The sequence below is a fragment of the Mobula birostris genome, chromosome 1, assembly GCF_030028105.1.
Source record: "Mobula birostris isolate sMobBir1 chromosome 1, sMobBir1.hap1, whole genome shotgun sequence".
Classification (NCBI taxonomy): Eukaryota; Metazoa; Chordata; class Chondrichthyes; order Myliobatiformes; family Myliobatidae; genus Mobula; species Mobula birostris.
The window spans coordinates 254,016,279-254,031,188 of record NC_092370.1 but is presented as its reverse complement, the minus strand read 5'-3'; the positions used below and the strand labels follow the sequence as shown (position 1 = coordinate 254,031,188).

General features: G+C 45.4%; 1 protein-coding gene across 12 annotated transcripts in view; it reads left to right on the top strand.

Annotated features, from left to right (window-relative positions):
- pomt2 (protein-O-mannosyltransferase 2) overlaps positions 1-14,910 on the top strand; it is a 287,055-nt gene that overhangs the window by 37,716 nt on the left and 234,429 nt on the right. For 9 of the 12 annotated variants that reach the window (XR_011888356.1, XR_011888355.1, XM_072274832.1 and 6 more), the window contains exon 2: positions 5,251-5,335. The exons of the other annotated variants lie outside the window; for them this stretch is intronic. Coding sequence is in view for 7 of the 9 variants with exons in the window: in XM_072274832.1 (XP_072130933.1) it covers positions 5,251-5,335 (85 nt within the window). In the remaining 2 variants the exon portion in view is untranslated. The remainder of the gene's footprint in view (positions 1-5,250; positions 5,336-14,910) is intronic. 12 annotated transcript variants of the gene reach the window in all.

Here is a 14,910-nt window from a genome sequence, read left to right as displayed (position 1 = left end):
TCAATCACCCTTGCTGTGGACCACTTTCTGGAGGTCCAAGATGCCGACTTATACAAAGAAGGGATCTGTATGCTCCACGACCGCTGGACTAAGTGTGTAAATGTAGGAGGGGACTATTGAAAAATAAATGTGCTTGGTTTCCTAAAATTGACTCCTACCTTAAGCCACAAACTTATCAATCACCCCTCGTATATTCTGCCATCATATTTGATCTACCAAAATGAACCACCTCACTGCCACTTCTGGGTTGAACTCCATCTGCTACTTCTCAGCCTGGTTTTGCATCCTGTCAATGTCCCTCTGTACCCTCTGACAGCCCTCCACATTATCCACAACACTCCCAACCTTTGTGTCATCAACCAAATTTACTAACCCATCCCTCCGCTTCATCATCCAGGTCATTTATAAAAATCACGAAGAGAAGGGGTCCGAGAACAGGTCCCAGAACAGATCCCTGAGGCACACCACTGGTCACTGACCTCCATGCAGAATATGACCCGTCTACAACCACTCTTTGTCTTCTGTGAGCAAGCCAGTTCTGGATCCACAAAGCAATGTCCCCTTGGATCCCATGCCTCCTTCCTTTCTCAATAAGTCTTGCATGGGGTACTTTATCAAATACCCTGCTGAAATCCATATACATTACATGTACTACTCTACTTTCATCAATATGTTTAGTCACATCACATCCTCAGAAAATTTAATCAGGCTTGTAAGGCACTACCTGCCTTTGTCAAAGCCATGCTGACTATTCCTAATCATATTATGCCTCTCCAAATGTTCATAAATCCTGCCTCTCAGGATCTTTTCTAACAACTTATCAACCACTGAAGTAAGGCTCACTGGTCTATAATTTCCTTGGCTATCTCTACTCCTTTTCTTGAATAAGGGGACAACATCTGCAACCCTCCAATCCTCCGGAACCTCTCCCATCCCCATTGATGATGCAATCTCATCCCTCACCTCCCATAGTAGCCTGGGGTACATCTCATCCAGTCCTGGAGACTTAGCCAACTTGATGCTTTCCAAGTCTACCTTATTACATTTACTGCGTGCAGTCAAGTATAGCGCCTTCCGTCCCTGTATTCACCATTTTGATTTTGCTCCTGTTACACTTTAAGCCATCCCAGAGACTGCAATTTTGCCCTAACATCTGTCTGTTCTCCCTCACGGTCTTACTACACACTGCATAGACCTGTGTACCAACTACACTATCCTTCGCCCTATCACTCAGTTTCCTATCCCCCTGCCAAATTAAACCCTCCCCAACAGCTCTTAACAAACCTGCCTGCAAGAATGTAGGTTCCCCTCGACGTTTCAACCTGAAATGTCAACTGTACTTTCTTTCCATAGATGTTGCCTGGCCTGCTGAGTTCCTCCAGCATTTTGTGCGTTTTGCTCAGATTTGCAGCATCTGCAGATTTTCTCTTGTTTGTAGATGGAATACAATGTCAGGAAGTTTATGGTCATGCACTTTGGAAAAAGAAGTGAAACGGTTGACTATTTTCTAAATGGAGAGAAAATACAAAAAACTGAGGTGTAAAGGGCCTTGTGAGTCCTTGTGCAGAATTTCCTAAAGGTTAATTTTCAGGTTGAATCTGTGATGAGTAAGGCACATGAGAAGTTAGCATTAATTTCAAGAGGACTTTAATATAAAAGCAAGGATGTAATGTAGAGGGTTGATAAAGCACTGTGAGGTCTCACTTGGAGTATTTTGTGAGCAGTTTTGGGCCCCATATCTTAGAAAGGATGTGCTGATACTGGTGAGGGTTCAAAGGAGTTCACAAAAATGATTGCAGGATTGAATGGCTTGTCATATGAAGATTGTTTGATGGTTCTGAGTCTATATTTACAAGAATTCAGATAAAGGAGGGGTGACTTAATTGAAAACCAACAAAAGGCAACTAAAAAAAACATTGACAAGGTAAAGATGGAATGCAAAAGTCCACTAGCCAGTAATATTAAAGACGCTACCAAGCATTTCTTAAGATACATGAAGTGTAAAGGAGAGATGAGAGTGGATATTGGACCATTGGAAAACAATGCTGGAGTGGTAATAATGAAGACAAGGAAATGATGGATGAACTGAATAAGTATTTTGCATCAGTCTTCACTGTGGAAGACACTAGCAGTATGGTCAAAGTTCCAGTTGTGAGAGGTCATGTAGTGTGTGAAGTCACCATTACTAGGGAGAAAGTTTTTAGGAAACTCAAAGGTCTGAAGGTACAAAAGTCACTTGGACCAGATAATGTACAGCCCAGGGTTCAGAAAGAGGTAGCTGATGAGACTGCGGAGGCATTAGTAATGATCTTTCAAGAATCGCTGGATTCTGGAATGGTTCTGGAAGACTGGAAAATTGCAAATTTCACACCATTCTTCAAGAACGGAGAGAGGCAGAAGAAAGGAAATTATAGCCTAATTAGACTGAACTGAGTGGTTGGGAAGACGTAGGAGTCGATTATTAAGGATGTGGCTTTAGGCCGTAGTTAGTATGGTTTCCTCAAGGAGAGAAAATCTTGCCTAACAAATCTGTTGGACTTAATAACAAGCAGGATAACAAAGGAGAATCAGTTGATGTTGTGTACTTGGATTTTCAGAAGGCCTTTGACAAGGTGCCACATATGATGCTGCTTAACAAGGTACGAGCCCATTGTATTACAGGAAAGATTCTAGCATAGAACATAGAATAGTACAGCACTGTACAGGCCCTTCGGCCCACAATGTTGTGCTGACCCTCAAATCCTGCCTCCCATATAAGCCCCCACCTTAAATTCCTCCATATACCTGTCTAGTAGTCTCTTAAACTTCACTAGTGTATCTGCCTCCACCACTGACTCAGGCAGTGCATTCCACGCACCAACCACTCTCTGAGTAAAAAACCTTCCTCTAATATCCCCCTTGAACTTCCCACCCCTTACCTTAAAGCCATGTCCTCTTGTATTGAGCAGCGGTGCCCTGGGGAAGAGGCACTGGCTATCTACTCTATCTATTCCTCTTATTATCTTGTACGCCTCTATCATGTTTCCTCTCATCCTCCTTCTCTCCAAAGAGTAAAGCCCTAGCTCCCTTAATCTCTGATCATAATGCATACTTTCTAAACCAGGCAGCATCCTGGTAAATCTCCTCTGTACCCTTTCCAATGCTTCCACATCCTTCCTATAGTGAGGTGACCAGAACTGGACACAGTACTCCAAGTGTGGCCTAACCAGAGTTTTATAGAGCTGCATCATTACATCGCGACTGTTAAACTCTATCCCTCGACTTATGAAAGCTAACACCCCATAAGCTTTCTTAACTAACCAATCCACCTGTGAGGCAACTTTCAGGGATCTGTGGACATGTACCCCGAGATCCGTCTGCTCCTCTACACTACCAAGTGTCCTGCCATTTACTTTGTACTCTGCCTTGGAGTTTGTCCTTCCAAAGTGTACCACCTCACACTTCTCCGGGTTGAACTCCATCTGCCACTTCTTAGCCCGCTTCTGCATCCTATGGATCCTATGGATAAAGCATTGGCTGACTGGCAAGAGGGAAAGAGTGAGAATAAAGGGGGCCTTTTCTGGTTGGCTGCTGGTGAGTGGTGATGTTCCACAGGTGTCTGTGATTTTTTTTTTACGTTTTATGCCAATGATGGAATCGATGGCTTTGTTGCAAAATGTGCAGACAATATGAAGATTGGTGGAGAGGCAGGCATTTTTGAGGAAGTAGGGAGGCTACAGAAGGGCGAGTTTGGAGAATGGGCAAAGAAGTGGGAGATGGAATACACTCGGGAAGTGTATGGTCATGCACTTTGGTAGAAGAAACGAAAGGGTTGATTTTCCTAAATGTAGAGAAGCTACAAAAAAACTGGGATACATAGGTACTTGGGAGTCCTTGTGCAGGATTCCCTAAAGGCTATTTTGCAGATTCAGTCTGTAGTGAGGAAGGCAAATGCAGTGTTAGCATTAATTTCAAGAGGATTAGAATATGAAAGCTAGGATGTAATGTTAAAACTTTATAGAGCACTGGTGAGACCTCACTTGGAATATTGTGAGCTGGTTTGGACCCTTTAGGAAGAATGTTCTGAAACTAGAAAGGGTTCAAAGGAGGTTCACGAAAATGATTCCAGGATTGAATGGCTTGTCATATGAAGAGCGTCTGATGGCTCTGGGCCTGTATTGACTAGAATTCAGAAAATTGAGGGATAATCTGATTGAAACCTATCGAATGGTGAAAGACTTTGATGGAGTGGATGTGGAGAGGATGTTTCCTATGGCGCGAGAGTCTAAAACCAGAGACACAGCCTCGGGAAGTGAAGCATCCTTTTACTATGAAGACGAGGAGGAATTTCATTAGCCAGAGGGTGGTGAATCAATGGAATTCATTGCCACAGGTAGTTGTGAAAGTCAAGTCTTTATGATTATTTAAGGCAGAGGTTGATAGATTCTTGATTGGTCAGTTCATGAAGGGATGTGAGAAGGCAGGATATTGGGGCTGAGAGGAATAACGGATCAGCCATGATGATATGGTGGAATAGATTCGATTGGTCAAATTGTCTAATTCTGCTCCTATTATGGTGTAATTTTTTTGCCCTGTTGATATCTTGACAAAGTAGCAAAGGAGTGGTAGCGCAGACTTGAGGGGCCTGTTGGGCTGTTCCTGCTCAAATGGTATTCTTACTGCCCTGAGCACCTGTGGCTGTCACCTTAAAGGATCTGTTTACGTGTACACAAAGATTCTCTGTACCTCAGTATTCCTTAAGATCCAAAAATTCTCTAATTTTTGCTTCATTGGACTTCTCAAAATGCTCCTTTCACACTTAGAATTAAATTTCATTGACGTGCTGTGCCCATTTTAACTCATTAATTATCTAACATTGCCTACTTCATTATCAATTTTTAGCCACCTCCGGATTTATTAGTATTTATTAATATTTAAAATATAAAAAATAGGAGTCTTAGTGTTCCTACAGAAAGATTGTGGAATGTTGACTGATTGAAAGCACTGTCTTTAGGTCATAAGATACAGGAGCAGAATAGGCCTTTCGGCCCATTGATACACATCTTTACATTGATACACATCTTTATCATTTCCACATTTCCCATTATAAGCCTCTACTTTTCTGTTTTGCCTTTTATTTTACTGGCTGTTTATTTTGCATCATTTAACTATGCATGGTTGTGGAGCCTGTGATGTATGCTTGTAAGGAGTCTGGTTGAGAAAGTAGCATTTTTGAAATCCAGCATCATGAATATTTGTTCCTCTTCACAGTTGGGATGAAACCCACTTTGGAAAAATGGGAAGTTATTATATCAACCAGACATTTTTCTTTGATGTTCATCCTCCACTAGGCAAGGTATGAATTCCTGCATAAAAAATTAAAAAAAAGATAATGAGGATTGCCAAGGGATGAGATAGAGCAGTAGAGGAATATATTTATAATTAATATAGAATATATCAGCACAGTACATACCTTTCAGCCCACAATGTTAAGCCAATTTTTTAACCCACTCTGAGATCAGTCTAATCCTTCCCTTCAACATTACCCTCTATTTTTCTATCATCCATGTGTTTATCTAAGAATCGCTTTAATGTCCCTAATGTATTTGCCTCTACCATCACTCTCTTTGTAAAGAACTTACCCCTGACATTCCCCCTATACTTTCCTCCAATCACCAAAATTATTCCCCTTGTATTAGCCATTTCCACCCTGAGAAAAAGCTATGCACTCAACCTATGCCTTATATCGTCTTGTATACCTCTATCATGTCACCTCTCATCCTTTTTGCTGCAAGGAGAAAAGCCCTCGCTCACTCAACCTATCTTCTTAAGATAGGCCCTCTAGGCAAGGCTGCTTCCTGGTAAATCTCCTTTGCACCCTTTCTGAAGCATTGACATCCTTCCTATAATGAGGCACATAGGATTCCAAGTGTGATCTAACCAGGGTTTCATAGAGCTGCAATATTATCTTGTGGCTCTTGCGTTTAGTCCCCTGAGTGGATGAGAGTCTGTCTTTGAGAACATACCAGACATATGCAACTCAAAAGCAGTGGAATTTGTGGTCTGTTAGGGCTAGATCTGTACAATTTCTGACCAATGATCCAGAATTATACAAGAAATTCACGTACAACTGGCAGAAGGTTATCTTAAGGGTGACAAAACAATTCCGATTGAGGTTGGAGACTGAATTGCATGCACGCCAGCTCTGGCAGGGTTTACAGGCCATTACTTCCTACAAAACGAAACCTAACATCATGAATGGCGGTGATGTTTCACTCCCAGATAAGTTCAACACCTTTTATGCATGCTTTGAAAGGAAGAATAAAACTACGTCTATGCAAATCCTTGCAGCCTCTGGTGACACTGTGGCCTCTATCTCAGAGGCTGATGTCATGACATCAGAACATCTTTCAAGAGGAATAACCCTTACAAGGCATCAGGCTCTGAAAACCTGTGCCAACCAACTGGTTGGATTGTTCAAGGACATCTTCAATCTCTCACTGTTGCAGTGAGAGGTTCCCTCCTGCTTCAAAAGAGCAACAATCATACCAGTGCCTAAGAACAGGGTGAGCTGCCTCAATGGCTATCACCCAGTGGAACTCACATCTGCTGTGATGAAGTGTTTTGAGAGGTTGATCATACATATTGGCACCAATGACATAGGTGGGAAAAGTGAGGAGGTCCTGAAAACAGACTACAGGGAGTTAGGAAAGAGTTGAGAAGCAGGACCTCAAAGGTAGCAATCTCGGGATTATTGTCTGTGCCACACGATAGTAAGCATAGGAATTGAGTGAGGTGGAGGATAAATGCATAGCTGAGGGATTGGAGCAAGGGACAGGGATTCAGATTTCTGGCTCATTGGGACCTCTTTTGTGACACAAGGACGGGTTGCACTTGAATCCAAGGGGGACCAATATCCTGGCAGGGAGGTTTGCTAAGGCTGTTGGGGAGAGTTTAAACTAGAATTGCTGGGGGCGTTGAAACCGAACTGAAGAAACGGAGGAAGGGGCTGTTGTCTAACAAATTGAGAAAGCTTGTAGACAGTGTGTGAGGGAGGATGGGTAGGTGGTAGAGAAGGGATGCGCTCAGACTGATGGTTTGAGATGTGTCTATTTTAATGCAAAGAGTATCATGAACAAAGTAGATGAGCTTAGAGCATGGATCAGTACTTGAAGCTATGATGTTCTGGTCATTACAGAGAGCTGGATGGCTTAGGGACAGGAATGGTTACTTCCAGTGCCAGGCTTTAGATGTTTCAGAAAGGAAAGGGAGGGAGGCAAAAGAGGTGGGGCGTGGCACTGTTGATCAGAGATAGCGCACGGCTGCAGGAAAGGCGGAGGTCATGTAGGGAAACAACAGGAATTCTGCAGATGCTGGAAATTCAAGCAACACACATCAAAGTTGCTGGTGAACGCAGCAGGCCAGGCAGCATCTGTAGGAAGAGGTGCAGTCGACGTTTCAGGCTGAGACCCTTCGTCTGGACTAACTGAAGGAAGAGTGAGTAAGGGATTTGAAAGTTGGAGGGGGAGGGGGAGATCCAAAATGATAGGAGAAGACAGGAGGGGGAGGGATGGAGCCAAGAGCTGGACAGGTGATAGGCAAAAGGGGATACGAGAGGATCATGGGACAGGAGGTCCGGGAAGAAAGGCAAGCGGGGGGGGGGAGGACCCAGAGGATGGGCAAGAGGTATATTCAGAGGGACAGAGGGAGAAAAAGGAGAGTGAGAGAAAGAATGTGTGCATAAAAATGAGTAACAGATGGGATACGAGGGGGAGGTGGGGCCTTAGCAGAAGTTAGAGAAGTCGATGTTCATGCCATCAGGTTGGAGGCTACCCAGATGGAATATAAGGTGTTGTTCCTCCAACCTGAGTGTGGCTTCATCTTTACAGTAGAGGAGGCCGTGGATAGACATGTCAGAATGGGAATGGGATGTGGAATTAAAATGTGTGGCCACTGGGAGATCCTGCTTTCTCTGGCGGACAGAGCGTAGATGTTCAGCAAAGCGGTCTCCCAGTCTGCGTCGGGTCTCGCCAATATATAAAAGGCCACATCGGGAGCACCGGACGCAGTATATCACCCCAGTCGACTCACAGGTGAAGTGTTGCCTCACCTGGAAGGACTGTTTGGGGCCCTTAATGGTGGTAAGGGAGGAAGTGTAAGGGCATGTGTAGCACTTGTTCCGCTTACACGGATAAGTGCCAGGAGGGAGATCAGTGGGGAGGGATGGGGGGGGACGAATGGACAAGGGAGTCGCGTAGGGAGCGATCCCTGCGGAATGCAGAGAGAGGGGGGGAGGGAAAGATGTGCTTAGTGATGGAATCCCGTTGGAGGTGGCAGAAGTTACGGAGAATAATATGTTGGACCCGGAGGCTGGTGGGGTGGTAGGTGAGGACCAGGGCAACCCTATTCCTAGTGGGGTGGGGGGAGGATGGAGTGAGAGCAGATGTACGTGAAAAGGGGGAGATGCGTTTAAGAGCAGAGTTGATAGTGGAGGAAGGGAAGCCCCTTTCTTTAAAAAAGGAAGACATCTCCCTCGTCCTAGAATGAAAAGCCTCATCCTGAGAGCAGATGCGGCGGAGACGGAGGAATTGCGAGAAGGGGATGGCGTTTTTGCAAGAGACAGAGTGAGAAGAGGAATAGTCCAGATAGCTGTGAGAGTCAGTGGGCTTATAGTAGACATCAGTAGACTAATTCCGCTCTGACTAATCAGTTCCCCTCTACCACCACTCTGTTCCGTCTAGCGGAATTAGTCCTTACTCTTAATAATTTCTCCTTTGGCTCCTCCCACTTCCTCCAAACTAAAGGTGTAGCTATGGGCACCCGTATGGGTCCCAGCTATGCCTGCCTTTTTGTTGGCTTTGTGGAACAATCTATGTTCCGTGCCTGTTCTGGTATCTGTCCCCCACTTTTCCTTCGCTACATCGATGACTGCATTGGCGCTGCTTCCTGTACGCATGCAGAGCTCGTTGACTTTATTAACTTTGCCTCCAACTTTCACCCTGCCCTCAAGTTTACCTGGTCCATTTCCGACACCTCCCTCCCCTTTCTAGATCTTTCTGTCTCTGTCTCTGGAGACAGCTTATCCACTGATGTCTACTATAAGCCCACTGACTCTCACAACTATCTGAACTATTCCTCTTCTCACCCTGTCTCTTGCAAAAACGCCATCCCCTTCTCGCAATTCCTCTGTCGCCGCCGCATCTGCTCTCAGGATGAGGCTTTTCATTCTAGGACGAGGGAGATGTCTTCCTTTTTTAAAGAAGGGGGCTTCCCTTCCTCCACTATCAACTCTGCTCTTAAACGCATCTCCCCCATTTCACGTACATCTGCTCTCACTCCATCCTCTCGCCACCCCACTAGGAATAGGGTTCCCCTGGTCCTCACCTACCACCCCACCAGCCTCCGGGTCCAACATATTATTCTCCGTAACTTCCGCCACCTCCTACAGGATCCCACCACTAAGCAGATCTTTCCCTCCCCCCCTCTCTCTGCATTCCGCAGGGATCGCTCCCTACACAACTCCCTTGTCCATTCGTCCCCCCCATCCCTCCCCACTGATCTCCCTCCTGGCACTTATCCGTGTAAGCAGAACAAGTGCTACACATGCCCTTACACTTCCTCCCTTACCACCATTCAGGGCCCCAAACAGTCCTTCCAGGTGAGGCAACACTTCACCTGTGAGTCGACTGGGGTGATATACTGCATCCAGTGCTCCCGACATGGCCTTTTATATATTGGCGAGACCCGACGCAGACTGGGAGACCGCTTTGCTGAACACCTACGCTCTGTCCGCCAGAGAAAGCAGGATCTCCCAGTGGCCACACATTTTAATTCCACATCCCATTCCTATTCTGACATGTCTATCCACGGCCTCCTCTACTGTAAAGATGAAGCCACACTCAGGTTGGAGGAACAACACCTTATATTCCAGCTGGGTAGCCTCCAACCTGATGGCATGAACATCGACTTCTCTAACTTCCACTAAGGCCCCACCTCCCCCTCGTATCCCATCTGTTACTCATTTTTATGCACACATTCTTTCTCTCACTCTCCTTTTTCTCCCTCTGTCCCTCTGAATATACCTCTTGCCCATCCTCTGGGTCCTCCCCCCCCCCCCCCCTTGTCTTTCTTCCCGGACCTCCTGTCCCATGATCCTCTCATATCCCTTTTGCCAATCACCTGTCCAGCTCTTGGCTCCATCCCTCCCCCTCCTGTCTTCTCCTATCATTTTGGATCTCCCCCTCCCCCTCCAACTTTCAAATCCCTTACTCACTCTTCCTTCAGTTAGTCCTGACGAAAGGTCTCGGCCTGAAACGTCGACTGCACCTCTTCCTACAGATGCTGCCTGGCCTGCTACGTTCACCAGCAACTTTGAGGTTATGTTGGGGTTGTCTACTGACTCTCTGTGGGAACAGGAACAGGAAAGGGTCAATAAATCTACTGGGTGTTTTTTATATACCACCCAATAGTACCAGGGACATTGAGGAGCAGATAGAGAGACAAATGCTGGAAAGATACGATAATAACAGGGTTGTCATGGTGGGAGATTTTAATTTCCCTAATGATTGACATTTGCCTAGAATGAGGGGTTTAGATGGGGTGGAGTTTGTTCAGGGTGTTCAGACAGAAAGGATTCAAAAGTACATTTAATGTCAGAGAAATGTATACAATATACATCCTGAAATGCTTTTTCTTCGCATCCATCCACGAAAACAGAGGAGTGCCCCAAAGAATGAAAGACAGTTAAATGTTAAAACCCCAAAGTACCCCCCCCAGCTCCCCTCCTTCCCACGTGTAAGCGGCAGCAAGCAACAGTCCCACCTCCTGACACAATATGTAGGTAAGACTACAAGAGGAGAGGCTGTACTTGATCTGGTATTGGGAAATGAACCTGGTCAGGTGTCAGATCTCTCAGTGGCAGAGCATTTTGGAGACAGTGATCACAATTCTATCTCCTTTACCACAGCATTGGAGAGGGATAGGAACGGGAAATATAAAGTTGTCAGGCAGGAACTTGGAAGCACAAATTAGGAACAGATGTTCTCAGGGAAATGTACGGCAGAAATGTGGCAAATGTTCAGGGGATATTTGCGTGGTGTTCTGCATAGGTACGTTTCAGTGAGACAGGGAAAGGATGGTAGGGTATTGGAACCATGGTGTACAAAGGCTGCTGAAAATCTAGTCAAGAAGAAGAGAAAAGCTTACAAAAGGTTCAAAAAAACTAGGTACTGATAGGGATCTCGGAAATCATAAGGCTTGCAGGAAGGAGCTTAAGAATGAAATTTGGACAGCCAGAAGAGGCCATGAGAAGGCCTTGGCAGACAAGATTAAGGAAAACCCCAAGGCGTTCTACAAGTATGTGAAGAGCAAGAGGATAAGACATGAGAGAATAGGGCCAATCAAGTCTGACAGTGGAAAAGTGTGTATGGAACCGGAGGAGATAGCAGAGGTACTTATTGAATACTCAATAGCTCCCATTAGGAACTAAATTTCCAAGGATATATGGTGTATTGGAAAGATAGGTTAGTAGGCAGAGGGGGTGGTGTGGCCCTATGTGTAAGAAATAATTTTAAATCATTGGAAAGAGATGATACAGGATTGCAAGGTGTAGGGTCTCTATGGGTTGAGTTAAGAAATGGCAAGGGTAAAAGGACCCTCATGGCAGTTGTATACGGGCCTCCGAACAGCAGCCGGGATGTGGGCTACAAATTACAGCAGGAGATAGAAAAGGCTTGTCAGGCAATGTCATGATAATTGTTGTGGATTTTAACATGAAAGTGGATTGGGAAGATACTAGCAGGAAAGGCAGCAATGGCTGCAGTTTCTGCGAAAAATAAGGGAAGTGCAAGAAAGATATATTCCAAGTAAGAAGAATTTTTTGAATGGAAGAATGATACTACCATGGCTGACAAGTGAAGTCAGAGCCAAAGTAAAAGCAAAGGAGAGGGCAAACAAGGAAGCCAGAGCCAGTGTGAAGATAAAGAATTGGGGAGCTTATAAAAACTTGCAGAAGGAAACTAAGAAGGTCATTAGGAAGGAAAAGATGAATTATGAAAGGAAGCTGGCAACTAATATCAAAGAAAATACTAAAAGCTTTTTTTAAGTATAAAAAGGGTCAAAGAGAGTTGAGGGTAGATATAGGACCAATGGAAAATGTTGCTGGAGATATTGTAATGAGAGACACAGAGATGGCAGAGGAACTGAATGCGTATTTTGCATCAGTCTTCACAGTGGAAGACATCTGCAGTATACCGGACATTAAAGAGTGTCAGGAAAGTGATGTATGTGCAGTGAAAATTATGACTGAGAAGGTGATCAGGAAGCTTAATGGTCTGAGGGTGGATAAATCTCCTGGACCTAATTGAACTCACCCTCGGGTTCTGAAGTAGCTGGAGAGATTGTGCAGGCAATAACAATGATGTTTCAAGAATCTATAGATTCTGGCATTGTACTGGATGACTGGAAAAATGCAATTGTTACTACGCTATTTAAGAAGGGTGAGAGGCAGCAGATGTGAAATTATGAACCTGTTAGCCTGTCATCAGTGGTTGAGAAATTGTTAGAATCGATGTTTAGGGATGAGATTACAGAGTACATGGAGGCACATGACAAGATAGGCCAAAGGCAGCGGTGTTTCCTAAAAGGAAAATCCTGCCTGACTAACTACTGCAATTATTTAAGGAAATTTCAAGCAGGGTAGACAAAGGAGATGCAGTAGATTTGGTGTACTTGGATTTTCAGAAGGCCTTTGACAAGGTGCTGCACATGAGGCTGCTGTGCAAGATCAGGCCCATGGAATTACAGGGAAGTTACTGGTGTGGGTGGAGCATTGGCTGATCGGCAGAAAACAGAGAGTGGGAATAAAGGGATCCTATTCTGGCTGGCTGCCGATTACCAGTGGAGTTCCACGGGTTGGTGTTGGGACCGCTGCTTCTTACGATGTATGTCAATAATTTGGACTGTGGGATTAATGGATTTGTGGCTAAATTTGCCGATGATAAAAGATAGGTGGAGGAGTGGGTAATGTTGAGGAAACAGAGAGCCTGCAGAGAGACTTAGATAGTTTAGAGGAATGGGTAAAGAAGTGGCAAATGAAATACAATGTTACATAGAAACATAGAAAAGCTACAGCACAATACAGGTCCTTTGGCCCACAATGCTGTGCTGAACATGTACTTACTTTAGAAATTGCCTGGGATTACACATAACCCTCTATTTTCCTAAGGCAACATGTACCTATCCAGGAGTCTCTTAAAAGACACTATCGTGTCTGCCTCCACTACCATCGCCGGCGGCCCATTCCACACACTCACCACTCTCTGCGTAAAAAGCTTACCCCTGACATCTCCTCTGTACCTGCTTCCAAGCACCTTAAAACTCTGCCCTTTCGTGTTCGCCATTTCAGCCCTGGGAAAAAGCCTCTGACTATCCACACAATCAATGCCTCTCATCATCTTATACACCTCTTTATGGGGTGTCAGGGAGGGGTACCACCTCTGGTGGAGGAACATGTCGTGTCCTTTTCAAGGCAGTTAGTCCACCTTTGGTTCCCACCTGGCACTTAGCTCTCACCTGTGGCTCCCTGTAGCTGTTTGCATGCGACAGCGGCTACACCCCAGGCAATGACTTTGACAAGCCGGCTAAACCAGGTGAGGGTAGCCGACGGGTCTCAAACCCTCGGTGAGATAGGGAGTTGTCTATCCCAGCATGTGAAGACAGACTCTGGCGGATTGAGCGGAAGAGACCAATGGAAGGTCCAACGGTCAAGAAGGCGGTCTCTGCAAGCGTCGTGGAATGTCTAGAGCAGGACAAGACACAGAAGATGTTCTGGTCATCCACCGCGCCTGGTCCCATCTCCAGCCATCTCGACTCTGTCTTGCCACTGGACCCAGATGGGAACTGGGAAGAGAGAGTGAGGCTGACACTGCGCAACTCTCCCTCACTTAAATCCAAATCAAGTGCTAGTCTCGACACCATCTGGTATCGAGGTACTCATCGACGTCGACGATGGACGAACAACAACACCACCTCTATCAGGTCACCTCTCATCCTCTGCCACTCCAAGGAGAAAAGGACTCAACCTGTTCTCATAAGGCATGCTCCCCAATCCAGGCAACATCTTTGTAAATCTCTCTGCACCCTTTCTATAGTTCCCATATCCTTCCTGTGGTAAGGAGACCAGAACTGAGTGCAGCCCTCCAAGTGGGGTTTGACCAGGGTCCTATATAGCTGCAACATTACCGCTCAGCTCTTAAACTCAATCCCACGATTGATGGAAGGGCAATGCGCTAGCAGCTTTGATTGTCCTATGGACTTGGTCCCCAAGATAACTTTGACCCTCCATACTGCCAAGAGTCTTACATTAATACTATATTCTGCCATCATATTTGACCTCCCAAAATGAGCCACCTCACTGCCACTTCTGGGTTGAACTCCATCTGCCACTTCTCAGCCCAGTTTTACATCCTATTGATACCCCACTGTAACCTCTGACAGCCCTCCACACTATCCACAACACCCCCAACCTTTGTGTCATCAGCAAATTTACTAACCCATCCCCCCACTTCCTTGTCCAGGTCATTTATAAAAATCACAAAGAGCAGTGGTCCCAGAACAGATCCCTGAGGCACACCACTGGTCACCACCCTCCATGCAGAATACAACCTGTCTACAACCACTCTTTGCCTTCTGTGAGCAAGCTAAATTCTAGATCCACAAAGCAAGGTCCCCTTGGATCCCATGCCTCCTTATTTTCTCAATGAGGAGAAGATGGTGGCGCGACGCAGCGCGCGCGGCTCCTCCGAAATGATATGGGTATTTGTTAAGTAGGTGCCATGCACAATCCTGATTTGATGGAGACAGACGTAAGAAGCACAGAGGAACATCTGGAGAAATTTCTGAAATGCCTGCTTCGCCGCTGCTGCTACTGTG